Source organism: Balaenoptera borealis (genome assembly GCF_965194805.1).
Source record: "Balaenoptera borealis genome assembly, chromosome: 20".
NCBI classification, from domain to species: Eukaryota; Metazoa; Chordata; class Mammalia; order Artiodactyla; family Balaenopteridae; genus Balaenoptera; species Balaenoptera borealis.
In genome coordinates this window covers 15,696,104-15,723,206 of record NC_138879.1, presented here as the reverse complement: position 1 = coordinate 15,723,206, position 27,103 = coordinate 15,696,104, and the positions used below count along the sequence as shown (strand labels likewise).

At 44.5% G+C, this 27,103-nt stretch overlaps 1 protein-coding gene and 1 long non-coding RNA gene across 5 annotated transcripts in view; one reads left to right on the top strand and one right to left on the bottom strand.

Moving 5' to 3' along the window:
- Positions 1 to 8,539, top strand: part of LOC309619089 — a 37,042-nt gene extending 28,503 nt beyond the window's left edge. For 3 of the 4 annotated variants that reach the window (XR_014238754.1, XR_014238755.1, XR_014238756.1), the window contains one exon: positions 6,113 to 8,151. This is a non-coding gene — a long non-coding RNA (uncharacterized lncRNA). Of the gene's footprint in view, positions 1 to 6,112; positions 8,152 to 8,295 lie in introns of those variants that run through there. The other variant, XR_014238753.1, reaches the window with a different exon arrangement.
- MARCHF10 (membrane associated ring-CH-type finger 10) overlaps positions 1 to 27,103 on the bottom strand; it is an 85,609-nt gene that overhangs the window by 30,279 nt on the left and 28,227 nt on the right. The window contains exons 3-4 of the mRNA XM_082373815.1: positions 21,778 to 21,949; positions 8,920 to 9,063 (exon numbers count right to left, since the gene is read on the bottom strand). Of these exons, the coding sequence (XP_082229941.1) occupies positions 8,920 to 9,063; positions 21,778 to 21,949 (316 nt within the window). The remainder of the gene's footprint in view (positions 1 to 8,919; positions 9,064 to 21,777; positions 21,950 to 27,103) is intronic.

Genomic DNA, 27,103 nt, shown 5'->3' with positions numbered 1-27,103 from the left:
GTGATTCTAGGATGCTCTGGGCATCTGGCTGTGGATGTAAAGGATTGGAGCTGTGTGCCCACCCAGGCTGGGCTGATGGCATTTTAAGGAACAAATGCTTCTATGTGACAATCTGAATTCTCTCTCTCTATATCTATCTATCTATCTATCTATATATATATATTTTTTTTTTTTTTTTAAGAAAAAATGATATGGAGGATTCGGAAGTGTAGGCTTTGGTTAATTTTTTTTTAATTTAATTTTATTTATTTTTTTATACAGCAGGTTCTTATTAGTCATCCATTTTATACACATCAGTGTATACATGTCAATCCCAATCTCCCAATTCATCACACCACCACCCCCACCCCCTGCTGCTTTCCCCCCTTGGTGTCCATACATTTGTTCTCTACATCTGTGTCTCTATTTCTGCCCTGCAAACTGGTTCATCTGTACCATTTTTCTAGGTTCCACATATATGCGTTAATATACGATACTTGTTTTTCTCTTTCTGACTTACTTCACTCTGTAGGACAGTCTCTAGATTCATCCATGTCTCTACAAATGACCCAATTTCGTTCCTTTTTATGGCTGAGTAATATTCCATTGTATATATGTGCCACATCTTCTTTATCCATTCGTCTGTCGATGGGCATTTAGGTTGCTTCCATGACCTGGCTACTGTAAATAGCGCAGCCGTGAACATTGGGGTGCCTGTGTCTTTTTGAATTACGGTTTTCTCTGGGTATATGCCCAGTAGTGGGATTGCTGGGTAATATGGTAATTCTATTTTTAGTTTTTTAAGGAACCTCCATACTGTTCTCCATAGTGGCTGTATCAATTTACATTCCCACCAACAGTGCAAGAAGGTTCCCTTTTCTCCACACCCTCTCTGGCATTTGTTGTTTGTAGATTTTCTGATGATGCCCATTCTAACTGGTGTGAGGTGATACCTCACTGTAGTTTTGATTTGCATTTCTCTAATAATTAGTGATGTTGAGCAGCTTTTCATGTGCCTCTTGGCCATCTGTATGTCCTCTTTGGAGAAATGTCTATTTAGGTCTTCCGCCTATTTTTTGATTGGGTTGTTTGTTTTTTTAATATTGAGCTTCATGAGCTGTTTATGTATTTTAAAGATTAATCCTTTGTCCATTGATTCATTTGCAAATATTTTTTCCCATTCTGAGGGCTGTCTTTTCGTCTTGTTTGTAGTTTCCTTTGCTTTGCAAAAGCTTTTAAGTTTCATTGGGTCCCATTTGTTTATTTTTGTTTTTATTTCCATTCCTCTAGGAGGTGGATCAAAAAAGATCTTGCTGTGATTTATATCAAAGAGTGTTCTTCCTATGTTTTCCTCTAAGAGTTTTATAGTGTCTGGCCTTACATTTAGGTCTCTAATCCATTTTGAGTTTATTTTTGTGTATGGTGTTAAGGAGTGTTCTAATTTCATTCTTTTACATGTAGCTGTCCAGTTTTCCCAGCACCACTTATTGAAGAGACTGTCTTTTCTCCATTGTATATCCTTGCCTCCATTGTCATAGATTAGTTGACCATAGGTGCATGGGTTTATCTCTGGGCTTTCTATCCTGTTCCATTGATCTATATTTCTGTTTTTGTGCCAGTACCATATTGTCTTGATTACTGTAGCTTTGTAGTATAGTCTGAAGTCAGGGAGTCTGATTCCTCCAGCTCCATTTTTTTCCCTCAAGACTGCTTTGGCTATTCGGGGTCTTTTGTGTCTCCATACAAATTTTAAGATTTTTTGTTTTAGTTCTGTAAAAAGTGCCACTGGTAATTTGATAGGGATTGCATTGAATCTGTAGATTGCTTTGGGTAGTATAGTCATTTTCACAATATTGATTCTTCCAATCCAAAACATGGTATATCTCTCCATCTGTTGGTATCATCTTTAATTTCTTTCATCAGTGTCTTATAGTTTTCTGCATACAGGTCTTTTGTCTCCCTAGGTAGTTTTTTTCCTAGGTATTTTATTCTTTTCGTTGCAGTGGTAAATGGGAGTGTTTCCTTAATTTCTGTTTCAGATTTTTCATCATAGTGTATAGGAATGCAAGAGATTTCTGTGCATTAATTTTGTATCCTGCAACTTTACCAAATTCATTGATTAGCTCTAGTAGTTTTCTGGTGGCATCTTTAAGATTCTCTATGTATAGTATCATGTCATCTGCAAACAGTGACAGTTTTACTTCTTCTTTTCCAATTTGTATTCCTTTTATTTCTTTTTCTTCTCTGATTGCTGTGGCTAGGACCTCCAAAACTATGTTGGATAATAGTGGTGAGAGTGGACATCCTTGTCTTGTTCCTGATCTTAGAGGAAATGCTTTCAGTTTTTCACCATTGAGAATGACGTTTGCTGTGGGTTTGTCGTATATGGCCTCTATTATGTTGAGGTAGGTTCCCTCTATGCCCACTTTCTGGAGAGTTTTTATCATAAATGGGTGTTGAATTTTGTCAAAAGCTTTTTCTGCATCTATTGAGATGATCATATGATTTTTATTCTTCAATTTGTTAATATGGTGTATCACATTGATTGATTTGCATATATTGAAGAATCCTTGAATCCCTGGGATAAATCCCACTTGATCATGGTGTATGATCCTTTTAATGTGTTGTTGGATTCTGTTTGCTAGTATTTTGTTGAGGATTTTTGCATCTGTATTCATCAGTGATATTGGTCTGTAATCTTTTTTTGTAGTATCTCTGGTTTTGGTATCAGGGTGATGGTGGCCTCATAGAATGAGTTTGGGAGTGTTCCTTCCTCTGCAATTTTTTGGAAGAGTTTGAGAAGGATGGGTGTTAGCTCTTCTCTAAATGTTTGATAGAATTCACCTGTGAAGCCATCTGGTCCTGGACTTTTGTTTGTTGGAAGATTTTTAATCACAGTTTCAATTTCCTTACTTGTGATTGGTCTGTTCATATTTTCTATTTCTTCCTGGTTCAGTCTTGGAAGGTTATACCTTTCTAAGAATTTGTCCATTTCTTCCAGATTGTCCATTTTATTGGCACAGAGTTGCTTGTAGTAGTCTCTTAGGGTGCTTTGTATTTCTTTGGTGTCTGTTGTAACTTCTCCTTTTTCATTTGTAATTTTAATGATTTGAGTCCTCTCCCTCTTTTTCTTGATGAGTCTGGCTAATGGTTTATCAATTTTGTTTATCTTCTCAAAGAACCAGCTTTTAGTTTTATTGATCTTTGCTATTGTTTTCTTTGTTTCTATTTCATTTATTTCTGCTCGATCTTTATGATTTCTTTCCTTCTGCTAACTTTGGGTTTTGTTTGTTCTTCTTTCTCTAGTTCCTTTAGGTGTAAGGTTAGATTGTTTATTTGAGATTTTTCTTGTTTCTTGAGGTAAGCTTGTATAGCTATAAACTTCCCTCTTAGAACTGCTTTTGCTGCATCCCATAGGTTTTGGGTTGTCGTGTTTTCATTGTCATTTGTCTCTAGGTATTTTCTGATTTCCTCTTTGATTTCTTCAGTGATCTCTTGGTTATTTAGTAACGTATTGTTTAGCCTCCATGTGTTTGTGTTTTTTACGTTTTTTCCCCTGTAATTGATTTCTAATCTCATAGCATTGTGGTCAGAAAAGATGCTTGATATGATTTCAATTTTCTTAAATTTACTGAAGCTTGATTTGTGACCCAAGATGTGATCTATCCTGGAGAATGTTCCATGCACACTTGAGAAGAAAGTGTAGTCTGCTGTTTTGGGATGGAATGTCCTATAAATATCAATTAAATCTATCTGGTCTATTGTGTCATTTAAAGCTTGTGTTTCCTTGTTAATTTTCTGTTTGGATGATCTGTCCATTGGTGTAAGTGAGGTGTTAAAGTCCCCCACTATTATTGTGTTGCTGTCGATTTCCCCTTTTACAGCTGTTAGCATTTGCCTTATGTATTGAGATGCTCCTATGTTGGGTGCATATATATTTATAATTGTTATATCTTTTTCTTGGATTGTTCCCTTGATCATTATGTAGTGTCCTTCCTTGTCTCTTGTAATAGTCTTTATTTTAAAGTCTATTTTATCTGATATGAGTATTGCTACTCCAGCTTTCTTTTGATTTCCATTTGCATGGAATATCTTTTTCCATCCCCTCACTTTCAGTCTGAATGTGTCCCTAGGTCTGAGGTGGGTCTCTTGTAGACAGCATATAGATGGGTCTTGTTTTTGTATCCATTCAGCAAGCCTGTGTCTTTTGGTTGGAGCATTTAATCCATTCACGTTTAAGGTAATTATCGATATGTATGTTCCTATGACCATTTTCTTAATTGTTTTGGGTTTGTTTTTGTAGGTCCTTTTCTTCTCCTGTGTTTCCCACTTAGAGAAGTTCCTTTAGCATTTGTTGTAGAGCTGGTTTGGTGGTGCTGAATTCTCTTAGCTTTTGCTTGTCTGTAAAAGTTTTAATTTCTCCATCGAATCTGAATGAGATCCTTGCCAGGTAGAGTAATCTTGGTTGTAGGTTCTTCCCTTTCATCACTTTAAGTGTATCATGCCACTCCCTTCTGGCTTGTAGAGTTTCTGCTGAGAAATCAGCTGTTAACCTTATGGGAGTTCCCTTGTATGTTATTTGTCATTTTTCCCTTGCTGCTTTCAATAATTTTTCTTTGTCTTTAATTTTTGCCAATTTGATTACTGTGTGTCTCGGCGTGTTTCTCCTTGGGTTTATCCTGTCTGGGACTCACTGCGCTTCCTGGACTTGGGTGGCTATTTCCTTTCCCATGTTAGGGAAGTTTTCGACTATAATCTCTTCAAATATTTTCTCTGGTCCTTTCTCTCTCTCTTCTCCTTCTGGGACCCCTATAATGCAAATGTTGTTGCGTTTAATGTTGTCCCAGAGGTCTCTTAGGCTGTCTTCATTTCTTTTCCTTCTTTTTTCTTTATTCTGTTCCGCAGGAGTGAATTCCACCAGTCTGTCTTCCAGGTCACTTATCCGTTCTCCTGCCTCAGTTATTCTGCTATTGTTTCCTTCTAGTGTATTTTTCATTTCAGTTATTGTGTTGTTCATCTCTGTTTGTTTGTTCTTTAGTTCTTCTAGATCTTTGTTAAACATTTCTTGCATCTTCTCGATCTTTGCCTCCATTCTTCTTCTGAGGTCCTGGATCATCTTCACTATCATTATTCTGAATTCTTTCTGTGGAAGGTTGACTATCTCCACTTCACTTAGTTGTTTTTCTGGGGTTTTATCTTGTTCCTTCATCTGGTACATAGCCCTCTGCCTTTTCATCTTGTCTGTCTTTCTGTGAATGTGGTTTTTGTTCCACAGGCTGCCGGATTGTAGTTCCTCTTGCTTCTAGAGATGAAATTTTCTATACAATGGTAGAGTCAACGATATTTAGTGCCAAGATCTTAAGGTCCGTCTCACTTTTTTGCAAAAATTTCCTCCCAATTTGTTGTAGTCTTATCACTGCCCCTTCATGGTCACCAGCTGAAACCGTGCAAGTCAGATTGGGACTTGAACCAATGAGCTGGGACTTGAACCCAGCCAAAATCCAGATTGGGACTTGAACCCACAGTCCTTTAACTGAGATCACACACCTGGTCTCATGACTTAAAGAAGCTCAGGTTCTTGATGTCTCATCACAGAAAGAATTCAGTGAGAGACGAATTACTTTTTGTTTTGAATATGATGAAGAGCCTCAGAGATTAGCTAACAAGTGCTGGGACCTGAATCTTCTGGCTGTTCCCTGAACGCACCTGAGCCCCCTCTGCCCTGAGCCTGTTTAGGTCAGGCTTTGGGAGACCCCTAATGGGCAAAAGAATCAGCTAGAGCAGCTTCTGAAACTCAGAAACTGGAAACAGCAGGAACCATAGCTTATTTCACAGAAGCCACCGAGCTGTCACTTGGTGACACTAGCTTCTGGGGCAGGAGAAGTCTCAGGCTAAGTGCTGTCCTGCAGCTCCTGCGGATTCTGGGAACACCCTGGGAATGCATCTCCACCCTTTCTTGTCATCACAACGGCCTTCCTCTTTAAAAATTCAATCCCTTATGTGTTTGTGTATGTGTGTGTGTGTGTGTGTGTGTGTGTGTGTACGTGTACGTGTGTGTTTCCCCTGAAGGTGGTAGACTGTGCTATTCTATATTTGTGCTATTTTAATCCTTTTTCTTGTGTCTATCAAATAGGGAGAAGATTTCGTAGCTCTAGGCCTGGGAATAAACACTCGATTGGGTAGACCAGGGATATGCTCTTCATAGACCAGGCCCTGCAGACATTGCTGAATGCCTCTCTGAGGACCTGCATGGGCTCCAGCCATGACTGGAGTGCCTGCCGTTTCCAGGAGTCCGACTAGGTGCACCCAAATGTTGTGGGTGCAGTGAGATGAAACCAGAAAAAACATCTCTCTGCCCTAAGACTATGTCTTTGGTCTAGACTTCCGCATGTGCTTGACCAACAGTTTCGTCCGTTCTGACAGCCATAGACTTTTGTTTTCCTCTGGTTAAAAAAGTAGTCGATGTCCATTGTAGGAAATTTGGAAGACACAGAAGAGGATGAAGAAGAAATAAAAATCACCCAATATCCAAAACTCAGAAGACCATTGCTACTGTTCTGGAATTCAGAGGTGGGTTGCAAACTCAAGACCCCTGGGCTATTTTTATCCTGCACTTGTCTGCTGGCTCAGTGTTTGAACACTGAGTTACCTGCCTTTAGGGGGAGCATGTCTGTTTCACCACAGGCCCCACGGCCCTTGTCATGTATTTCTCCTGCCATACCTGCCTGTTTCCTGAAGACATTTGAATTTACAACCCAGGGCTCTCTTATCTAGAAATATTGTCTTAAAAAACAAAATTGGGATATCTGGGTATATACAACTTTACGTCCCGCTTCCTTTCCCTAAATATTTTATTGTGAGCATTATCTCCTGCCGTTAATTGTGAAGAACACGATAATAATTATACTGCAAGGGTACATTATATAAAATATCATAATTTATACAACCCTTCTCCTATTGTTGGGTATATAGATTATTTTAAGTTTTTTTGCTGCCACAAATTACACCAGGATAGATGTCCTTGCTCATAACTCCTTGACTATATGTCTTATTTTCTTAGAATAGATTCATAGGAGTGGAATTGCAAGCTTTCTAAAGACTTTGACACATGTTGCCAAATTCCACTTTGTACCAGGTTACCCTACAGGTAGACTATGAAAGCATCTCCCATAACTGTGTCATCAGGAATGCATGCCAAGGCCTTGGCAAGCACCTGACACGTTAGTGCCCAGGAAATGTTAGTTATTAGTTTCACTACCAGTATTGAACATTATTTGAAAAAACCTTAGCCTAGCTAAGGTAGGCCAAATTTATCTCATGTAAGTTTACGTTCATCACTGAGTGAGCTTGAACTTTTTTTCCCCCCAAATTTTATTAGCCGTCTGTATTTCTTCTTCTGTGAAATTGTCTGCTGTGCCTCTTCCCCAACTTTTCTATTAGGTATTTGTGTTTTTCTTATTGATTTGTAAGAGCTTTCTATGTATTACCTCTCTGGCCCATTTGCTTCGAGTCTCTCACTGGTACAGTTCAAACATCTGGCTCCTACTCCCACTTTTGCAAACCACTTAGAATGTGAAAAAAAAGGACTAAGGAGAGACGACTGAGGGAATAATTGGGGGAAGATAAGGAGTCCTGGTATAATAGAAAATTGGGACAAAATCTCAGGATCATGGAAGATGTCTTCTGGGTGCAGGTGGCGGATTAGATGAGCCTCCTGGGTCCAGGAACGTCTGATGCATAGGGAACCTCACCTTTCAAATAACAGTCTACAGTTCACTGAGGACTGCTGGGGAGATGGCAGGAGAGAAACTAACAGGAGTTGAGTGCCCACTATAGTCAAGTCCTGGTCAGAATATTATTTCCTTTAGTTATAGCAATGCAGTGAGGTAGATATCATTATCCTTATTTTAAGACAAGGGAACTGTAACTCAGGCTGGCTACTTGACCACCCAAGACTCCACCGCTGGGAGGAAGAAGAGCTGGAATTAGAAGTGAGGTCTGTCCTTCCCGACCGAAGGCATTAGATCACTGGGGTCCCGTGGACGTCTAGTTGCTAGAGATTCACATATGCTCTAATCGCCCCTAACTTCAAGCCATCCAAATACATGTTCTATATTTGCGTGTGTCCACCACAGTATAGATCATATTTTTAAATAAAGGCTCCTGTGTTCATCGGGTGGCGAGGAAGTGTGATGCTCGGTGGCTTCCCCAAGGGGAAGAACAGGTCCTTGGCAAGGTGAGCTGCCAAGTATCCCTTCCCTTGAATCCCAAGGGGGGTCCTTAGGACCTGTTCCTCCTTTCCTTCTGCCACCGCAGGAGAGGACAACGTGGTTAGCGGAGCAGCGTGGCTTAGGCCTTGGGATGAATGCTCAAGATTGAAAGAGGAGGTATCCACCAACCAGGGTTTTGAAATAAAGCATATATTCGCTTCGATGTTATTTCTTACACGGTAAGATCTTGACGCCTTGGATCAGAGGGGAGAAGATTTCCGTGGGAGGTGAGTCGTCTGCCATCCACAGACCTCCCTATCCTTCCCTTCTGGGAAGTGGGTGGGAACTGTGGCCAGGTGAGACATCCCCGGGCTGCAGACTGCCTCTCCACATCCCCCCCACCCCATCCCCCAACACCTCCCACCCACCACCCACATACCCTCTCCAGAATCCTAACAGCGGGCACCCACTCAAAACCATGCACAGTCTCACTTATGGAGTAATTGCAGAGAAAATTAAAACTCCTCCCTGCCCTGCCTTTTCCCACCAGCCTCCCTTGGAGAAGGAAATTGGATCCAATAGTTTGCTTTTAAAGCCTTTAAGTGTTTCACTGTAAGGTACACGCTCTTCACATAAAAACCCAAGTGTCTAAAAACCACACGGAATTCACCAGGTTACAGCACAAGTCAGTCTCTCTGAGGACGGAGATGCACGAGCTGCAGGTCCTTACCTACTCCCCTGAGGGCTGGCGCCTTCCCTGGCAGCTGCAGTTTCTGTCTGCTTCTGTCCCCAGACGCTCTCGGGCTCTGCATTTCTGGGCTGACTGTCAGGTTTGGCCTCCTCTTCCTTGATAAAATCTGTGACGCCTGGGCTGCTGAAAGATGCAAAATCTTTTCAATAATTTTTACAGGAAAACATCTTCTGTAGAAAGAATGCTCAAAGGGTGGGGAAGGCTTTTAAGAGAATAGACCCAGGAGGTCAGGGAAGAGCTGGACTTGAAATCTGGTTCTATGACCTTGTAGCCATGTGGGCTTGGACAAATCACTTCTGGAAGCCTCAGTTTCCCCACCTGTGACATGGGAATAATAGTACCTACTTCACAAGGCTTTTATCACCATTAATGAGCACCCCTGACACCTGCAATGTGGAGTCTGTAGGGGGTGTTTCCTTTGGCTAAGAAGTTGCTAGCTTCCAATTCTTAGATGTTGGGATGGGCCTGTTGGTAAAACTGTCAAGAGCCTTTTACATTTGGGACACACAAGCCCTGCTCCCCACGTGTTTATCCAAGTTTGAATCACAGCCTACTTTACACCTGCATATTCATATCCTCAGGTTGTTTTTTAGCAGCTAATCTGGCCTTCCAGAAAGGTTCCAAGCATCTGGGGACCATATACCCTTTCTCTTGCCTATGTGCTACCCACCACTGGGCTGGGATGATACACTCACAGGAAGATAGTAGCTGGAGCGCCAACTTGGATTGAGTTCCCAATATTTTTTTTTAAGGTTCACATTTTGAATTAGGTTGCTAATTAGTATGAATAATCTCAAGTTTCTTCCTCACATGTATTAAGTGTCAGTGCACGTGAGTTTAGGGAAAGAGTTTTATTTTCCACGCATCTGTACAAGTTCTTGAGTTCACAGGCAGTTAAATTGTGAATATCTAGATTAAATGCTTCCAAGAGAATTTGCTGGCTCATCCCCTTTTGGACAGTTCAGAAATTTCACAAATGGCTGTAGCCAGCAGGCAACGGGGGTAAAGCTGGGAAGGGTCCCTGAGTCGTGTGCGAGAGAACAGCCTTTCTTGGCACATGAAGACAACTGAATTTATGTTCCATGGTGTAAGCTGTGGTTGGGTGAATAGTTTTCATCCAGATTCAAGAAAGGAATGAACGCTCTCCTTGGCAGCCCGTGAAACCTCGTTTTAAACAGTGATTAGGTACTACCTACTTTCCCTGACAGGCCCTGGCAGGGGAAGGCAGTGGGTTCTGTGCTCTAAGACAGAGAAGATCGTGTTCCACAGGGAACTTACTAAAAGGGGGAGCTGCCAGTGGTGTGGGTTCCAGCTTAGGGCACGTCGGTGGAGCCCAGTGAGGTCGTGGGCATGACCAGAAAGGAGAGAAGAGAATCCTCCAGGAAATGAGATGGTGTAGGGTCGTGATTAGACAGGATCTCACTGACCAAGTGTGGGGAGAGAGGAGGAGGGCGAGAGAGAGGGATCAAGGGCTTTACACTAAGGGACCGGGCACGGGGGAAAGTGGGGAGGCACTTAGCCCCAGGAGCTGTGTTCCTCTGGTCCACAGCCTTCTCCCCATCACCTGAGGCCTCATTCCTGTCCAGCGCTCAGAAGTCAACAACTGCCTCCTGCCTAGCACCTGGCTGACCGGGGAGAAAGCAGCAGGGTTATTACTGAGGAGGAAACAAGGAGGATCAGGGAAGGGCCAGGCTTGGGGCACAGGCCAAGTCCAGTGCGTGTTCAGGACCTGGCTCAAAGGTCCTCGTCCCAAGGATTTTACTCTGATTCCCAGCAGGATATTCAAATTTCCTTCACAGCCCAGGCAGCAGAACTTCACACTGCCTGCAGCCCCCTACTACCCCCGCTCCACACCTGCACACCCTTGGGGGAGTGATCCTCCCTCCCAGAGGGGCTTTCTTCTTCAGCCTGCACTAGCTTGTGCCAGCCGGCAAGTCCCTGGAGGTCTGTTTCCAGTTTTAGGAGTCTGCTTTGGCTAGAACGTTCAGGGTCCTTAGGGCCTTTAGCATTTAAATATTCCAAAATTGCCTCAGGTGTGTGTCTTTTCTCTCCAGCTAGACTGTAAGCTCCTTAAGGGTGAGGACCCTGTCTTAGCCAGCCTGGGTGTTGCCTCAAATTCTACTGCAGGGCAAATAATAATCGCCTAGCATGATTTGCAGGCCTTGAGAAGATGTATTCAGCTGAAACTATGGGGAAATTCCAAAAGTAGAACCATTTTTTTTTTCTTGTGCTGAACACCCAGGATGACTTAAGATAACAGGTTAGTCTGTTTTCTTGTTCAAAAAAAGTACTTTCTTCAAAGCGTCAAATCTCTTAAATGATTTCCAAAATGATTTCCATAACCCTGTCTCCTCTAATTGAGTTCTCAGCAAACTAAAGTAATAAAGCTGAAACACTAGAGGCTGTTTGACCAGGTCTGGCAGTGAAGAAAACACTGCTGGTCCTGTAAGCAGAATCCTCTGACTTTGGGCAATTTGAATCTCAGTATCTGCAACTGTAAAATGGGAATATTCCTATCTTGTAGAGTTATTGTGAAGGTTAACAATAATGTATGTAAATGCTCTAACTCAGTGTCTGGTGCTTATTAGCTGCTAAAAATGGTAACTGCTGCTTCCACCATAAATAGTGATACTACTACTACTAATAATAATTGGGAATCTGAAGTCACTCCCCTGAGAGAACTGAATTTGACCAGAAATTTGTTATTATGCAGGCTTTATAGGTTGAGAATAACTTATTCAGCAGCCTTTATTTCTGTGTTATTCTTGCTGACTCTCTTCCTTAATCCTGTTATAAAATCCAAAAGGCAAACAGCAACTTGTTTTTTATTATAATTTGTTCAACAAATACCCGTGTGCCTTTGCTATGTAATAATCCAAGGGTTCACAGAGATGAGTAAGACATTTTGGCCTAAAGATTATAATCTAATTTGGCTGCACCACTGACTTCTTCCCTGTGATACGCTTTAGGTTCAGTGGAAAGCAAACTCCTGGGAATTATTCCTTCTTCTCCATCTGCAACTGAAGTTACGAATGAGGTGACCTAAGCTGCCTAGTTTGTATGTCCATGAATTCCGGTTCCTATTCACCTTACCCGCATCCAAAGTGAACCAAACCTCAGACCTTTGGGGCCTTTCTAAGATGGTCCTCACGGTGGCATGTTACATATATTAATCTGCAGGAAGACCAAGTTATATTTACACTGAAAGGTGAAATGTAACTTCCTCTCCAGGTAGGAGGACAGACGCTTTGCCTTACAGAGAACGGAGGGGGTTGTGTTCAGGAGTTTCATTGCCAGCCAACCTAACATCCTGAAGTTTGTAGGTGAATTTGGGGAAGACTGTGGCTTGCTTTGGGCACCATGAAGCCCACACCTTCTAGTATCTGGGCAAAGGGATACCTCCAGTAGCAAAGAAACCAAACGGCTGTTTACATAGAAGGTGTCTGCCTCAGTTCTCTCTCTTTTTTTTAATAAGTTTATTTATTATTTATTTATTTATTTATTTTTGGCTGCATTGGGTCTTCATTGCTGCACGTGGGCTTTCTCTAGTTGCGGCAAGCGGGGGCTACTCTTCGTTGTGGTGCGTGGGCTTCTCATTGCAGTGGCTTCTCTTGCTGTGGAGCACGGGCTCTAGGTGCGTGGGCTTCAGTAGTTGTAGCACACGGGCTCAGTAGTTGTGGCTCGTGGGCTCTAGAGCGCAGGCTCAGTAGTTGTGGCGCACGGGCTTAGTTGCTCCGCGGCATGTGGGATCTTCCTGGACCAGGGCTCAAACCCATGTCCCCTGCATTGGCTGGTGGATTCTTTTTTTTTTTTTAACATCTTTATTGGAGTATAATTGCTTTACAGTGGTGTGTTAGTTTCTGCCTTATGACGAAGTGAATCAGCTATATGTATACATATATCCCCATATCTCCTCCCTCTTACGTCTCCCTCCCACCCTCCCTATCTCACCCCGCTAGGTGGTCACAAAGCACCGAGCTGATCTCCCTGTGCTATGCGGCTGCTTCCCACTAGCTATCTATTTTACATTTGGTAGGATACATAAGTCCATACCACTCTCTCACTTCGTCCCAGCTTACCCTTCCCCCTCCCCGTGTGGCAGGCAGATTCTTAACCACTGCACCACCAGGGTAGTCCTGCCTCAGTTCTCTTGACAGTGCTGGGACACTAATTGTTGACTGAATAGTTCTTAATTTGACCAGGAAAGGGAGAAAAAGGTAGAAACCTTATATTATACAAGACTCTGATGACTGAGAACCGAGTCCCTTTAACGGCCCACGTTAATTCCATGCACCTGACAATTGTTCCACCCCTCCCATCACCTGCCGTGCACAGACACGGTTCTGGATAGACGAAGTTTGAAAAGAAAGGTGAAGAGAAAAAGACAATTCCTGAACCTTTACCGTCCCCCACACTATCTTCACTTCGATGCCCGGTGCCCAGGAGGTGCCAAGACTCTGCCTGAGATGCCTTTTGAAAAGATTTATTGCTTCTTTTAGATCGTGGGAAGAATTACAGCTTAATCGCAAGAGCTGCTGTTGCCTTGGTGTAATAGGCAGCTTTCGGTACAGTCACAAATAATAGGCCCTGTCTGTTTGCCAGTCTGAGCCTGCTGGAAATGAGTGTTGTCTCACATCCCCAGAGGAGATCTGAATTAAAGCTTAATTATGCACCATAAATATGTTTTATTTTGGGCCCCAGGAGGTGGGATTTTTGATTTGGGGAGGCGTAGGGCCTAATAAGGAGTCAGGAAAGAAGCCGTAAGCAGCGACTGAGCCCTTTAATTTGTCCCTCCTCGGTGTGGTCCTGAACCAGCAATCAGATCCAGTGTGGGCTTCCCCCAGAGGCCTGTCCCTGGTGCCACCCTCTCGGGGCCGGCTCGGCGGGCATAGTCACACCACCAAGGCTACGATCGGACCCGGAGCAGTCTGATTGGTTTCTGGTGGTTAACCATCCAAACTGCGCCAAACGCGGGAGCGAAGAAATCAGATGGGTCTCGAGAGAGGACGGGATTTTATTGGTCGCTCACTCCTTTAAGTGCTAGAAGAAGGCCGGGTGAAGTGGCAGCAGCTGTCTTGGTCTTCCTGTTCCCCCCCGCGCGTCACGCCTCCTGCCGTGGGTCACGGCGCTGCCCTCCGGAAGCTTACCGTCCCCCCGTCCCCACTCCCTGACCCCACTGTGCTGCGTCCTTCGCCGAGGGCGACTTACCACACGAGGTAAATTCTCCCGGGCCTTCGGGGGCCCGGCAGGCACAGTACAGGGGTCTCGGCCGGGCTGGGGCAGGAGATGGGGAAGTAGCACAGGGCCGCCGGCGACTCGGGCACGGGGCCTGGGGAGGAGGGAAAGGAGGCCGGAGGGAGAGGCGGGGAGGAGTCCTGGGCCGCTGGGGCGGCGGGCGGCAGTAGGGGCAGCAGTAGGCTGCAGAAGTCGGTATTGGGCTGCAGGACGGGGGAGGAAGCAAAGACGCAGCAGTAAGGGGAGTATTCAACACAGAACAGGGGGCGCTCGCTGCTGTCACCTGCACAAAAGAAAAAGAGCCGTCAGGAGGCAGCCCTCACGGGGGGAAAGGACATTTGAAAAAGGCTGTGAATGAATCTAAACTCAAACATCGTTCTTCGGGGGCTGGGGGGTGGTGTCTCAAGGTGGCCTGGGGGCAGCCGGCCTGGCTCCTGCCCAGGAAGGTACCTGGCTTGGAGCTCAGAGTCACTGAAGAGTTAACCAGGGCAATGGCATCACCATCACACCCTTCTCCAGCCGATGGTCTCCGGCGTCCCTGACAGATGCAGGAAGGTTCTTTCCCACTAAGTTCCCATGTGGAAGCTCGTGGGCCCTTCTCCTCTCCCACAGCCGGTCTAATTAGCTATTCTGGCAGCAACATATGGTGGCCCGCGGGGTCTCACTTAGGTAAGGCTCTCTCCCCTGACCTTCCAGCTGCCCCGGGTTGGGAGGTTGTGGTCATGCCCTAATCTGGCCTTTCTGCTGCAGAGGGGAAGCTTGGGGAAAGAGAAAGAAGCAGAGAGATCCTGGTGGGCTCACGGGAAGGGAGAGAGCGCAAGCGGGGAGAAGCAGGTGGACGGGGGAGGTGTCCAAGTGAAGTTAATGATTTGTTCGCTAACCTCACACTCCATCTGCCATCCTTGCTGGACGCAGAATACGGGCACGCGATGGAGTCACGATCCAGAGAGACCCCTCAAGCATGACAGATCTCTCAGCCCTTCCACTAGCCAAGCCGGGTCACCTTGGATCAACGGCTTACCTCCTCAAAACCTGTGTTCTCTAGCCCTGCTCCTCCCAGGGTGGTCCTGAGACCAGCAGCATATGGCTGGCACCTGGCAGCTTCTTAGAAATGCAGCCTTGCTACCCACTCAAACCTACCGCGTCAGAACCCGCAGTTGATGGAGGTCCCCAGGTATTTCTCAAGAACTTCTGAAGTTTGAGAAGCAAGGCTATGAGGCCCAAACCTCTGTGATGAGAATCTCCTGTAGAGCTTGTGAAAACCCAGCTTTGCAGGCCCCTTCCTTGGAGAGTCTGATGCTCTGGGTCACGACGGGACCCAGGTGTGTGTGTTTTATTAAGGACCTCCCTGGCGATTCTTATCAGAGGAGCCGGGGAAATGCTGCGGCTGAACCCAGTTCCTATGCTAAGATGCCATCGTTATAACCATCCGGTTGAAAACCATTACCTATAATGGAGGGCTCTCGGTCTTTATTTACTTGAATCCGCTGTAGGAGCTGACACTCTAACCCACTCATTTCCAAAGGCCTCCCTTGGCTCCTGGAGTGGCTCCTACTTCTCGGATCATTTCTCTGTAGTTGTCTTCTCCCTTCCTTCCTCAGATGTTTGTATTTCCCGAGGTTCCTTCCTCGTCTCTCGTTACCCTGTCCACTCTCGCAGGGGAGACGTTCCTGTCGTTTCAGCCACCTCTTACTCACTCGAGGCCCTTGGCTTCCTTCTGGTGGCCAAGAGTTCTCTGCTGAGCAGCAGACCTGGGTACCCAGGTGCTTCCTGGCATCTCCTCCTGGCCCATCCTGGCTGTTCCTTCACAGACAACGGCGACAGGATGGGCCCCACCTTCTTCTTGCTTTCTCAGCCTTGCAAAGGCAACCGCCATTGGCCTAGTTTTCTGGGCCAGACCTCCAAGATCTCTCTGATTCCTCCTTTTTCCCTCTCCCCATCCCCGACGCTCACCAAGTTGTGCCAGGCTTACGTCCTTAAACATCCCTCCAGCCCAGGCCCTCTCCCTCTGCTTTTGCTTCAGGTCAAGCCCTTCTCATTTCTCTCCGGGTCCACAGCAGCTTGCAGCGCGGCCTCTGTCTGCCCTCACCCTCCCAGCCAGCCCCCTTTCATGAACACAGTCAGCTTTTAACAATGCCGATCTGATGCTCCATCGTCTCCAGCATGACGTTCAAGGCCCTCGGTGGCCTGGTCCTTGCCTACACGTAGGGCGTCAACTTTACACTTCCTAACTTGTAGCCTGACCCTAAACCAGCGCTTCTCAAACTCAAATGTGCACACAAATCTCCCAGGGACCCTGTTAAATGCAGGTTCTGAGTCAGTAAGGCTGGGCTGGGATTCATGCATTTTTAAAAAGCTCTCCCGTGATGCCTCTGCTCGTAGTCTGGGGATACTCTGAGGCCCTTAGACTCTTTGTAGTTCCTCCATGTCTGTCTGTCTGTCATCTCTCTCTTCCCCCTCTTCCTTGCTCTCTCTCCCTCCCGTGCCTTCGCACCCTCAGTACCTCCTGCTGGGTGCACCTTTCTCGCCTTCCTCTCCGGGCCCTGGCTCAATCCCCTCCTTCAGGATTTTCACCCCGCTGGCCCCTCCCCTCACATCCTTAGAACTTACCTTGGCTGGGGCATGTTGGTGTCCTGCCCTCCCACTAGGCTGTGAGCCCCTGGAGGGCAGGTCCTGTGTGTTTGATTTTTGTATCTCCAGTACCCATGCGGTGCCTGGCAGGTAAGCAGGCAGTAAATGAGTATCGAAGTGCTGAATGAATGGGTGATGGATGGGAAAACCCCCTGTGCCATACACTCTGAGATGGTGGGGGCAGTTGAATGTACCTATGCTAACATCCCATAGGTACTGGGGGTACAAATGGATGACTTCATTGGTAATCAAAGAGGTAAATTTTTTAATAATCAAGTTATGACCTCTCACATCTCAAACTAAAATTTCTTTGGTTGAGCTATTCTCTTATGAAGGTGCTAACCCGGGAGCAGTCTATGGTGTTGGGAGCAGGCTTCATAAATAGGGGGAGGTCTCGGGATTAACCTTTACCTAAAGCCCAATCATACCCAGGATTTCAGTCCTCCTGTCTACCTGGTGGGGTTGGTAACAACTCCATTTTACTGATGAGGAAACAGAGTTTGGAGAATTCGCCAGTTTACATTTATAGGGCTAGTATGTGGTAGACCAGGAATCTGATCCAGAACTTCAAATTCCAGGCTCTGTGATGCCCCAGGCCCCTCTGTCTTAGGAGTGTTACTGTAAATGGACTGAGAATTATGGTTCTCTCTATAAATATGGGAGCATTTGCTTATGTTGGTTGTTTTCTAACTTGGGCAGACAGCTTGGAAAGTTGTTGGATGCCAGTGGACTTGCCTGGAAACCCATCAATCTTGGCCTTTCAGAGGACATCTTCAACAGAATTTATTTGCCAGGTAAGTTATGAAGATTTGGAATTTGCCCTCAAATTTTCCTTCCAGGCTGCTCTTCAAATGAATAGTTCCCAATCCAAAAGAGACCACAGTTGTCTTAGATGTGTACATTTTAAAATCTGAGTTTACTGCTTTTTCTTAGTTTTACAGTCTCCACCATAAGCCACTATTAGTCTGACTAGGTTTTGCTACTCCCGCAAATCCGAATCTGGTAATGACTAACACTGAACTCAGTAAGGAGTGAGGAGAATTTCAGAACATTTGGCTTTGTTTTAAAGGGCAAGATTTTGGAAGCAGGCTCACCAGACACCATCCAGATCCAGTTTCCTGGCACATAACTAGTAGGACTCTGCCCGGGCTCCAGGTGAGAGGAAAGGGCAGGAGAGGGCACTTACTTCCTATGAGCCTGGCACGGGGGTCAAGAGTGACTTAGGACTCCAGGTGCCAGACCCCCACAGCACAATGGCCTTTGGATGCCTCTGCGTGTCCTGGAAAGGAGAGGTGGCTCCTTTCCAAGCCAGGATGGGGCTGGGAGGGGTTTTGGGAACAGGCAGGAGTCCAGGAGCCGGTGGCCACCATAGCTCCCTGCACTCACTGGGCCTGCTGTCAGCTCTGCTTCCCCCTGATTCATACAAGTCGATGGGAGGCAGCAGATCCTGCATACAGACTGGGCCTTTGGTAAAGGTTAATCCCCACGCCTCCCTCTGCTTGAAAGAAGAATATGTAACTCGGCCAGGCTTATTTCTCACCCTGTGTCAGTGTTCACCTTGATCATGAAATAGGATTTCTGAATCAATTGCACATCAGACCCAGCTGGGTCTTGACTCACTGCCTGAGTTTTCCATGTCTTTTTGGAGGGGAAGCAAATCTCTCGCTTGGTGAATGCTTTCTGATTGTTCATCTTTTTCCATTTGGTGTTTTGCTTTGGAAATTCAGGGCATAGTAAAAGTGTCTGTACCTGAGTTTGTGTTAGGAGTTTAAAAATATAACCCTGATTTTTGGTAAAGGAAAAAAGATTGGGGTGGGAGGTGGGGAGGAGGTAACGTGACGACAAAGAAAACAAAGTTTTCTGGTCCATTCTCCCTACTGAATACAGCTGCCTTGTACCCGATACCTTAAGGCTATCATGTATGAGCTATGGTGTCGGGGGCCGTTCTAATGGCTGAGCGTATGTTTTATCATCGAATCCACACAGCCATCCCAGCAGGTAGGATCTGTGCTGACTCCCAGGCTCTGCCATTTTACAGATGAGGACACTGAGACACAAAGTAGTTACTTGCTTAAAGGGACAGAGCAAATGAGAAACGGGGCTCAGATGCTAATCCAAGCATTTTGACGCTAAAGCACTTGCCCAAAACTGCACGGAGAGAGATAACAAGGAGAATCACAAGCCAACTCATTTAGAAATAGTTCCATGGAATGTATGAATTAATTTAAAATGTGTGAATTCCTTCTAACAGAGTGCGAAGTACAATGAAAATCTGATGCCTTCTCAGTTATAAATCTATTAGTAGAGGGCACTGATGGTTCCTCCGCTGTATTGATAAATAGCTGTTTTAGGCGTTCCAGATAATAATTCACATATAAGGATTATCATGGATTATCATTGCATAGATTTGCATGTAAGTCAAGCCACATTCCCCAGCTGTATTATTTTATTCAGGAAAAGTCTGGCGTAACACAGTATGGAAGGTTAGCCTATTAGGCAGATGTTGCAAAGGGATTTCACTGTCTTAATGCTTCAGTTTTGCACAGAACTCAGGTCTGACATGGGAAGAAGTTTTGGTGACTTACTGCCAACTTTGGGTGACCCCCCCCCCAAAATGCTTTAGAAAAATATTTCCCTACAGAGGTGAAGGAAAGCGGGAACCTATGAATTTACCCAGTGAATTGGATCAACGTGTCCAGATAATTCAGTTCCCCAAGCCTCTTTTTCTATAATAGCAGCGTATTTATCTGACTTTTCTGAGTTGTCACCACCACTGGACTCAACTTTGCCTGAATAGACTCAGCTTAAATTCTTGCCATGTCCCTGGTCTGTCATTTCGCTGTGCCGATGAAGGAACTCTGAGGGTGAGACTACACATGTAAAACGAGTGGATCTTAACACACCAAGGCTTTGCTTTTAGCTCACATGATCAAACCAATTTGCTATAGAACTGAGTCGGCTTCTGTAGTAACTGACATCAGTCAGCAGGGCTGTTATGCCTGCTGGATGGCCAGGCCACAGTCCAGCTCATGGCTGCATGGGGCTTGGACACGGTCTAGAGCTATAATATGGTGATAAAGCTGGTGCTTTTCAATTTATTTATTTTATTATTATCATTATTTTTAAGCTGGTGGGTTTTTTTTTTAATTAATTAATTTATTTATTTATTTTTGGCTGTGTTGTGTCTTCGTTTCTGTGCGAGGGCTTTCTCTAGTTGCGGCGAGCGGGGGCCACTCTTCATCGCGGTGCACGGGCCTCTCACTGTCGCGGCCTCTCTTGTTGCGGAGCACAGGCTCCAGACGTGCAGGCTCAGTAGTTGTGGCTCACGGGCCCAGTTGCTCTGCGGCATGTGGGATCTTCCCAGACCAGGGCTCGAACCCGTGTCCCCTGCATTGGCAGGCAGATTCTCAACCACTGCACCACCAGGGAAGCCCAAGCTGGTGGTTTTTAAAGGCTGTTTACTACAAGTAACATCTCTTATGTGGTGAAATAGATATCTTTCTGCCAACTTGGCTCTCTTGCCTAAACTTGGTGCTTTCTAGTCTAGTAATTCTTCGAATTTGAGGTTTTATAGAAAGTAAAGTGAATTAATTCTCCCTTTCTGTCAGTGTTGTAAGTTCCATGTGGAGTCCGCTCGGTCGGAAGAACATCTCTATTAATCAGACAAACTAAAATCATGGCGTGGGCCTAAGCTGTCCATTAGAATGATTTATCTCTACAGAGGACAAAGCACATCATGCAAACAGCTACCTAGTTTTAGCAAGAAGGCTAAAAATTATATCGAGTGACTGGAGTTGCCTTACTTAAATTTAATTTTTTCTATTAAAGACATCCTCAATTTGATACATGACAACATGGATTTTGAAATATTTGGGGAATGATCTTATCTGCCCTATTTCATTCTTAAACAGCTGAATTAAAGACCTAATTCCTACTAAAAGGCTTCAAAATGAGAAGTTGTTAATGACGATGATACTTTCCCCTGATTAAATAAGGAAAAAGAGTTGGGGCTTTGCCTGAACGGACATCATTTCAGAAGTCAATTTTTCTTTAAACTTCATTAAAGCTATAAAATGTGGGTGGTTAATCTAAGTGAGAGCTGCCATTGTCTAAAAATGCATTAAGACTTAACTGGACGGACGGGTGGTTGCACGACAGGAGCTATTTAGGATTAGAAAGTCATTGTGATTTGGGTTTAGACAAATTGCATGCTATTTACGAATTCTTCGGCAGTTAATGTGGATCGTTTCCATTCCACCGCAAGCAGAAGGCAGACCTTTCTGCCTAGTTATCCCAACTTCCACGTCAGTTCCCAGAAGAATCAAGTTAGTCCTACAGATGTTGGCTTTGATGGGGATGAGCCTGAGGGACTCTAAACTTTCAGTTGCATTTATCCCCTTTCTGGATACTATTAAGTTTCTCCTGCCTTAAGCAGAGGACAGTTCTTTGCTTCAAAGGCAGCTAAAGAGTGAATTATTTACCAAATTGCACAAAGGGGAAGATTTATCAAGCCCCCTTTTTTTTCCCAGAGAGGACAACCCCAGAACTGGAGGACTTTATTACCCTCTTTCTCAGCAGTAAATTATGCCATTCAGATGCTTTTGAAAGCTTCCCTTCATGCTCTGGATTGAGTCATAAAATTTGATACCTGGGGCCAAATGCCTTTATCCCTCCCAGAAGGGTGAAGAAGATGAAAAGGCAGCCATTCTGGGCCAGTGCCACACAAAGCCAATGACTGGGCAGAAAATGTGGGCAGTGGAGACAGTTACTCTGCATAATTCACACCTCCTTGACCTGATGTTCTACTCCAAAATGGATTTTATCATTTGCCTAAGATCATGAGACCCTGCAAAACCTGAACTGGCCACTTGGAAAACACTAGGTGTAATCGGGACCACGAAGTTGATTGCTGTCCTTACCTCTGATGCAGGGATTTTAGATCTTGTGAATTTCAATAAACCCGCCACTCACCTGGAGAGGGTTTGCTGGGGCCCGCTTTCTCTGATTTCTTTGGAGCCATGGTACTTTTATGTTTCTGCTTGACTGATGTTTGGTCAATTGCTGGAAGTCTGGAATCACTCTTACACGCAGAACTCTTGGCAGATAATCTTGGTTCGGCTAGAGCTTCCTCCTCACCAGAACTCTACCGAAAATGAAAGGTGTCTGAATATCTGTGGTCAATAGGCCATCTTTGCTGGGCAGAGGAAAAAGAGACAAGCCAAATGCAGCAACCCCTCAACAAAGACACTGGAGCACCCTGCCAGCTCAATGTGCCCTTTCACCAGTCAGATTTTCATGGACTGGGCGTATCAATTTAGAAATAATAGCAAAGTTAATGAGTCTATTTTGTAGAACATTATGAAAAGAATGAATTCCTGACCCTTAAGTAATTGGATGACCAATAAACAGCTCACGTTAAGAGCTACATATGAAAACAGGAGAAACCATCCGTGCATTTAAACTTCTTGCTATTTGTTATTTGAACTACTTTGGGGGTGGGTGAGGAAAAATGTTCCTTATGTTAATCATATACTTGACAATGAAAAGGAAATTTAGATAAGTGTGTTGGGACTGAATCAATGAGACCTCAGTTTAATACTCTGAATTATTGGGTGCAACATAAGACAGATTAATCTTTTTAAAAGGCCCCTACTTGTCAGTCTTCTATAAAGAAGTCAGTATAAATCTATGCACGGACAAATCCTGACTCATGCGGTATCAGAATATCTCAACACAGCCTTGCAGGCGCAATAAAAATTATCCAGGCCTTCAATAGCTTTACACTTTGCCACACTTACACCCACCAAAGGAATGAGTGAAAACAACATAAACAATTAGGAGAAACTTGGTCTTGAAGGGCGATTTAAGTCCTGCCTTAAGGTCTTAGGTCCTGGTGTTAATATGATTTGCTAGGCAATGCACCCAACAAACAAAACCACAGGGTTCCCGCCCCTCCCCCCAGGGGCAGGGTCACTAAATACTCCTGCACTGCACAGTGGTCTATATTGGCAAGTCCTCTGAAAGTGTAGTCCTCTGCGGACACAGAGTGCTAAATTAACGTCCTCCACACCTCCCCAGCGGTGGCAATTTGTATTGATTTTGCTCCCCATTCTCTCTGACAGTTGTGGCATTTTCATTTTAAGCCTCCTGACTCAGGAAAATACTCTGAATAGCTTTGAGTTATTGGGTGCAACATAAGACAAACTACACTCTCAAAAAAGTCCCCTACCTGTCAGTCTTCTACAAGGATGTCGGTACAAATCTACAGGTGGACAGATCATTATTCTCCAGGATTATAAATCATGTTTGGTCACTTAGAGCCTGGTGACAGCCTTCAAACAAATAATTATTGTTTCTCCCTGCATTTTCAGAAAACAGACCACCCTCAGATAAAGGGATGGGAGAAAGGAAAGGACATAATGAGTTGGTTGTTCTCCCTTTTCCCTTTTGATTCTGGAATTTAACAGAAATCCTTGACAATGATTCTGAAATGTCAAAGATGAAACATGAGGTCATTTCTGAACATGAGATAGGCTTTCTATTCTCAGAGAAGGAAATGTGGGCAAATTTTAATTCTGGTGCCTAAGATGGTCATAGGGAAGAAGAACATTGGTGAATGTGTGACTGAATTTCTTCCACAAACTGCTCAACACGAACAACTTACATTAGCAAATGGACAAGCCTGCTCACACATCTGTTTATCAGCCAGTGGAAAGGCAGGAAAGATGCTCTGGGCTAAGACTACCAATATCCATGGTTACAGCATCAGGAGCAGTAATAGTGTCCACTACTGGTGGGTCCGTCCCCTTCACCCTCAGCCAGGACTAGAATTCTTTGCTTACCCCAGGCAGTGGTGAATCGGGAGGAGTTGGTGAAGAGACTCTTTACTGGGTGGGGTGTTAAGCCATGTTTATCCTTCCTTCACCCATTCATTGTACCTTGAGCTTTAATAGCACCAAAGGTGGAAGAAAACTTGGCCAATTAAACCATGCCTATTACATATGGTATCATGCACCTGCCTTCCAAGTATATCCTTCTCTGGTTCCTGGTTCCATCAACCTTACTTCCAGTTGGGAATCTTTATCTATCTATCTATCTATCTATCTATCTATCTATCTATCTATCTATCTATCTATCTATATTTTTGGCTGCATTGGGTCTTCATTGCTATGCGTGGGCTTTTCTCTAGTTGCAGAGAGTGGGGGCTACTCTTCGTTGCGGTGCACAGGCCTCTCATTGCAGTGGCTTCTCGTGTTGCGGAGCACGGGCTCTAGGTGCATGGTCTCAGTAGTTGTGGCTCAGGTTCTAGAGCGCAGGCTCAGTAGTTGTGGCTCACAGGCTTCATTGCTCCGCGGCATGTAGGATCTTCCGGGACCAGGGCTCGAACCCGTGTCCCCTGCATTGGCAGGCAGATTCTTAACCACTGTGCCACCAGGGAAGTCCCTGGGAATCACCCTTGAGTCCAGAAATTACAGATGGAAGTGGGTGTTTTGTCGGTTGGAAACTAAAGCCACAATGGCGAGAACTGTAATACTTAAGAATGTGCTACTGGGTCTTTTCCTGCTTGCTTTGAGTAATCTTAAGCCAATCACTTCAACTTTTTGTGTCTTCATTCGTGTCCTGTCATGTATTCAGCCATTCTCATGTATCCTCTCTCATGAAAGCCCATTATATTATCCAAGGAAGATGCTTCTTGGGTGAAATAAGTTGAAGTAACTCATTCTGGCACTAAGATGTAGTATTTAAGACTCTGGAGCCCAGCTTCCTGGGAGTGAATCCTGGCTCTTTCATGTAGTGACTGTGTGACATAGGATTAGTTTTAGTTCATCTCTTTGCCTCTCAGATTTTCTCATCTGTGAACAATAGTGCCTTCTTTTTGGTGGTTCTGTGAGGATGAAATGAGTTAAGATATGTTTATAGCACTAAGAGCAGTGGTGCCAGGCACTGAGAAAGTGCCATGTAAGTGTTGGCTTTTGCAATTAGCCATTCATGTTCAGCCATTTAAAAAAGTAACCAGCTAACTGCTGAAAACTAACTACCTGCTGTTGAAACCAAAAACATAAACCCCACTGAAAAATTCAAATGGGTTTTCACCTACTTCAAAGAGCAATGGACAGCAAGGTGGGGCAGTCTTATGGTACAAGTTCTCTTTCAGACAGTAAAGTTCTAATGGCAAATATTTAACAACATTAAAAGATTAGCAGACAACAAAAATTAAATTATGTTGATTTTAAGCTGATTTTAAAACTGTCTCCTCCTCTTGCAATTTTGAAGAGTAATTACAATTTTCTTCCCCCATATGTTCCTAAGTTGAAATGTCACATGGAGGTGGAGGCAAGAGCATACTGCTATTCCTTTGGGGGAAGAAAACTAGCTCTGTGTTTCAAAATCAAAGCCTGAAACATTAAAAAAAAAAAAGAAACTAAAAAACCCAGACTACATAATACATGTATAGACTTTTTATTTTTTTTAAAATTTATTTATTTTATTTATTTATTTTTGGCTGCTTTGAGTCTTCGTTGCTGTGCGTGGGCTTTTCTCTAGTTGCAGCAAGCAGGGGCTACTCTTCGTTGTGGTGCACAGGCTTCTCATCGCGGTGGCTTCTCTTGCTGCGGAGCATGGGCTCTAGGCGCATGGGCTTCAGTAGTTGTGGCACGTGGGCTCAGTAGTTGTGGCTCGTGGGCTCTAGAGCGCAGGCTCAGTAGTTGTGGCACACGGGCTTAGTTGCTCTGCGGCATGTGGGATCTTCCCGGACCAGGGCTCGAACCTGTGTCCCCTGCATTGGCAGGCGGATTCTTAACCACTGTGCCACCAGGGAAGCCCCATGTGTAGACTTTAAGTTCTCTCTTGATAATTTGATGAGAGTCCTAATAAAGCCACATTAACTAAAAGAAGTTATTGTCAAAATTAATATTTTTCTGGAGTATTATGATTTTTATAGTCAACATTTTCCAAAGACCCCCAACTTGCTCTTTTGGCATCATCCACAATAAAGTAGAGATATGACCTTGCTAGAAATTCTCAAAAGTTCAGAGCAAGACTCACACTAGGAAAAGAAGGGACTTACATTAGGGAATTGGGCACTGAAGTAGCAACTTCGAAACATGATAATGGTTCTAGTTAGACCTCCTGGATGATGGAGACCCAAGGATTGGCAAGTGGGGTGCATTTCTTCAGGGATGTGAGAGTGACTAGATTTTTTTTTTTTTTGAAACACAGCTTTCATTAGTATTTAATGCAGTTCTTTCTAATATTTCTGTCTTTGAGTGTATATATAATTAAAACACCACCACCATGGTTATTATATTGGAACTTCTTGGAACTATTTTATTTTTTAATTAATTTATTCTTTTTTGGCTGTGGTGGGTCTTCGTTTCTGTGCGAGGGCTTTCTCTAGTTGCGGCAAGCGGGGGCCACTCTTCATCGCGGTGCGTGGGCCTCTCACTATCGCGGCCTCTCGTGTTGCGGGGCACAGGCTCCAGACGCACAGGCTCAGTAGTTGTGGCTCACGGGCCCAGTTGCTCCGTGGCATGCAGGATCTTGGAACTATTTTAGATGTAGAACACCTCATGGTTTTGGATATGTGGGAGAAAAACTTTTATTCTTATCCTGGGATGGTTTCCGTCTTGTTTTTCCAATTGATTTCTGCTCTCCATGTCACTCAGAACCTGGAGGGCTGGTCAAGTCCTGTGCTGGATCATGAGTGACAGGGCACGTTGTGGGGAGTTTGGACTGGGATTCTTGACCACAATCCTCAGTCTTGACTCCTCCTACCCAGTCTCTAGCACTGGTCACCCATTACAACATTAAAAATGAAAGTAAAATCTCTTCTTTCCTGGATGTTGTACATTGCTCTGGTTTCAGGACTTAATGAAGCTCAGGTTCTTGATGTCTCATGGCAGAAAGAATTCAGTGAGAGGCAAAGTGATAGGTAAGAAGTGGATTTATTTAGAGAGAAACACAGTCCACAGACAGAGTGTGGGCCATCTCAGAAGGTGAGAAAAGGCCTAGATTTTTAAACTGGGACCTAACAATGTTGAGTCTGAAATGGCAAGGTGACAATGAGCACAGATGATCCAAAAGGCAAGGAGACAGACGTAGTCAGGGACAGAAAAGACCAAGTCATTTTCCAGCTCTTGCCTGATGGCTCATTTCCAAGATCTACAGAGCTGGTTCTCAACTGGTATGCCACCTCCCTCCCTCCCACAAGGTGTGCTGATGAGTTCTGATTGACGTGTACAAAACGCATTGTAGCCACGTGTCATGTGATGGAAGGCTGAGCTGAGGGAATCTTATG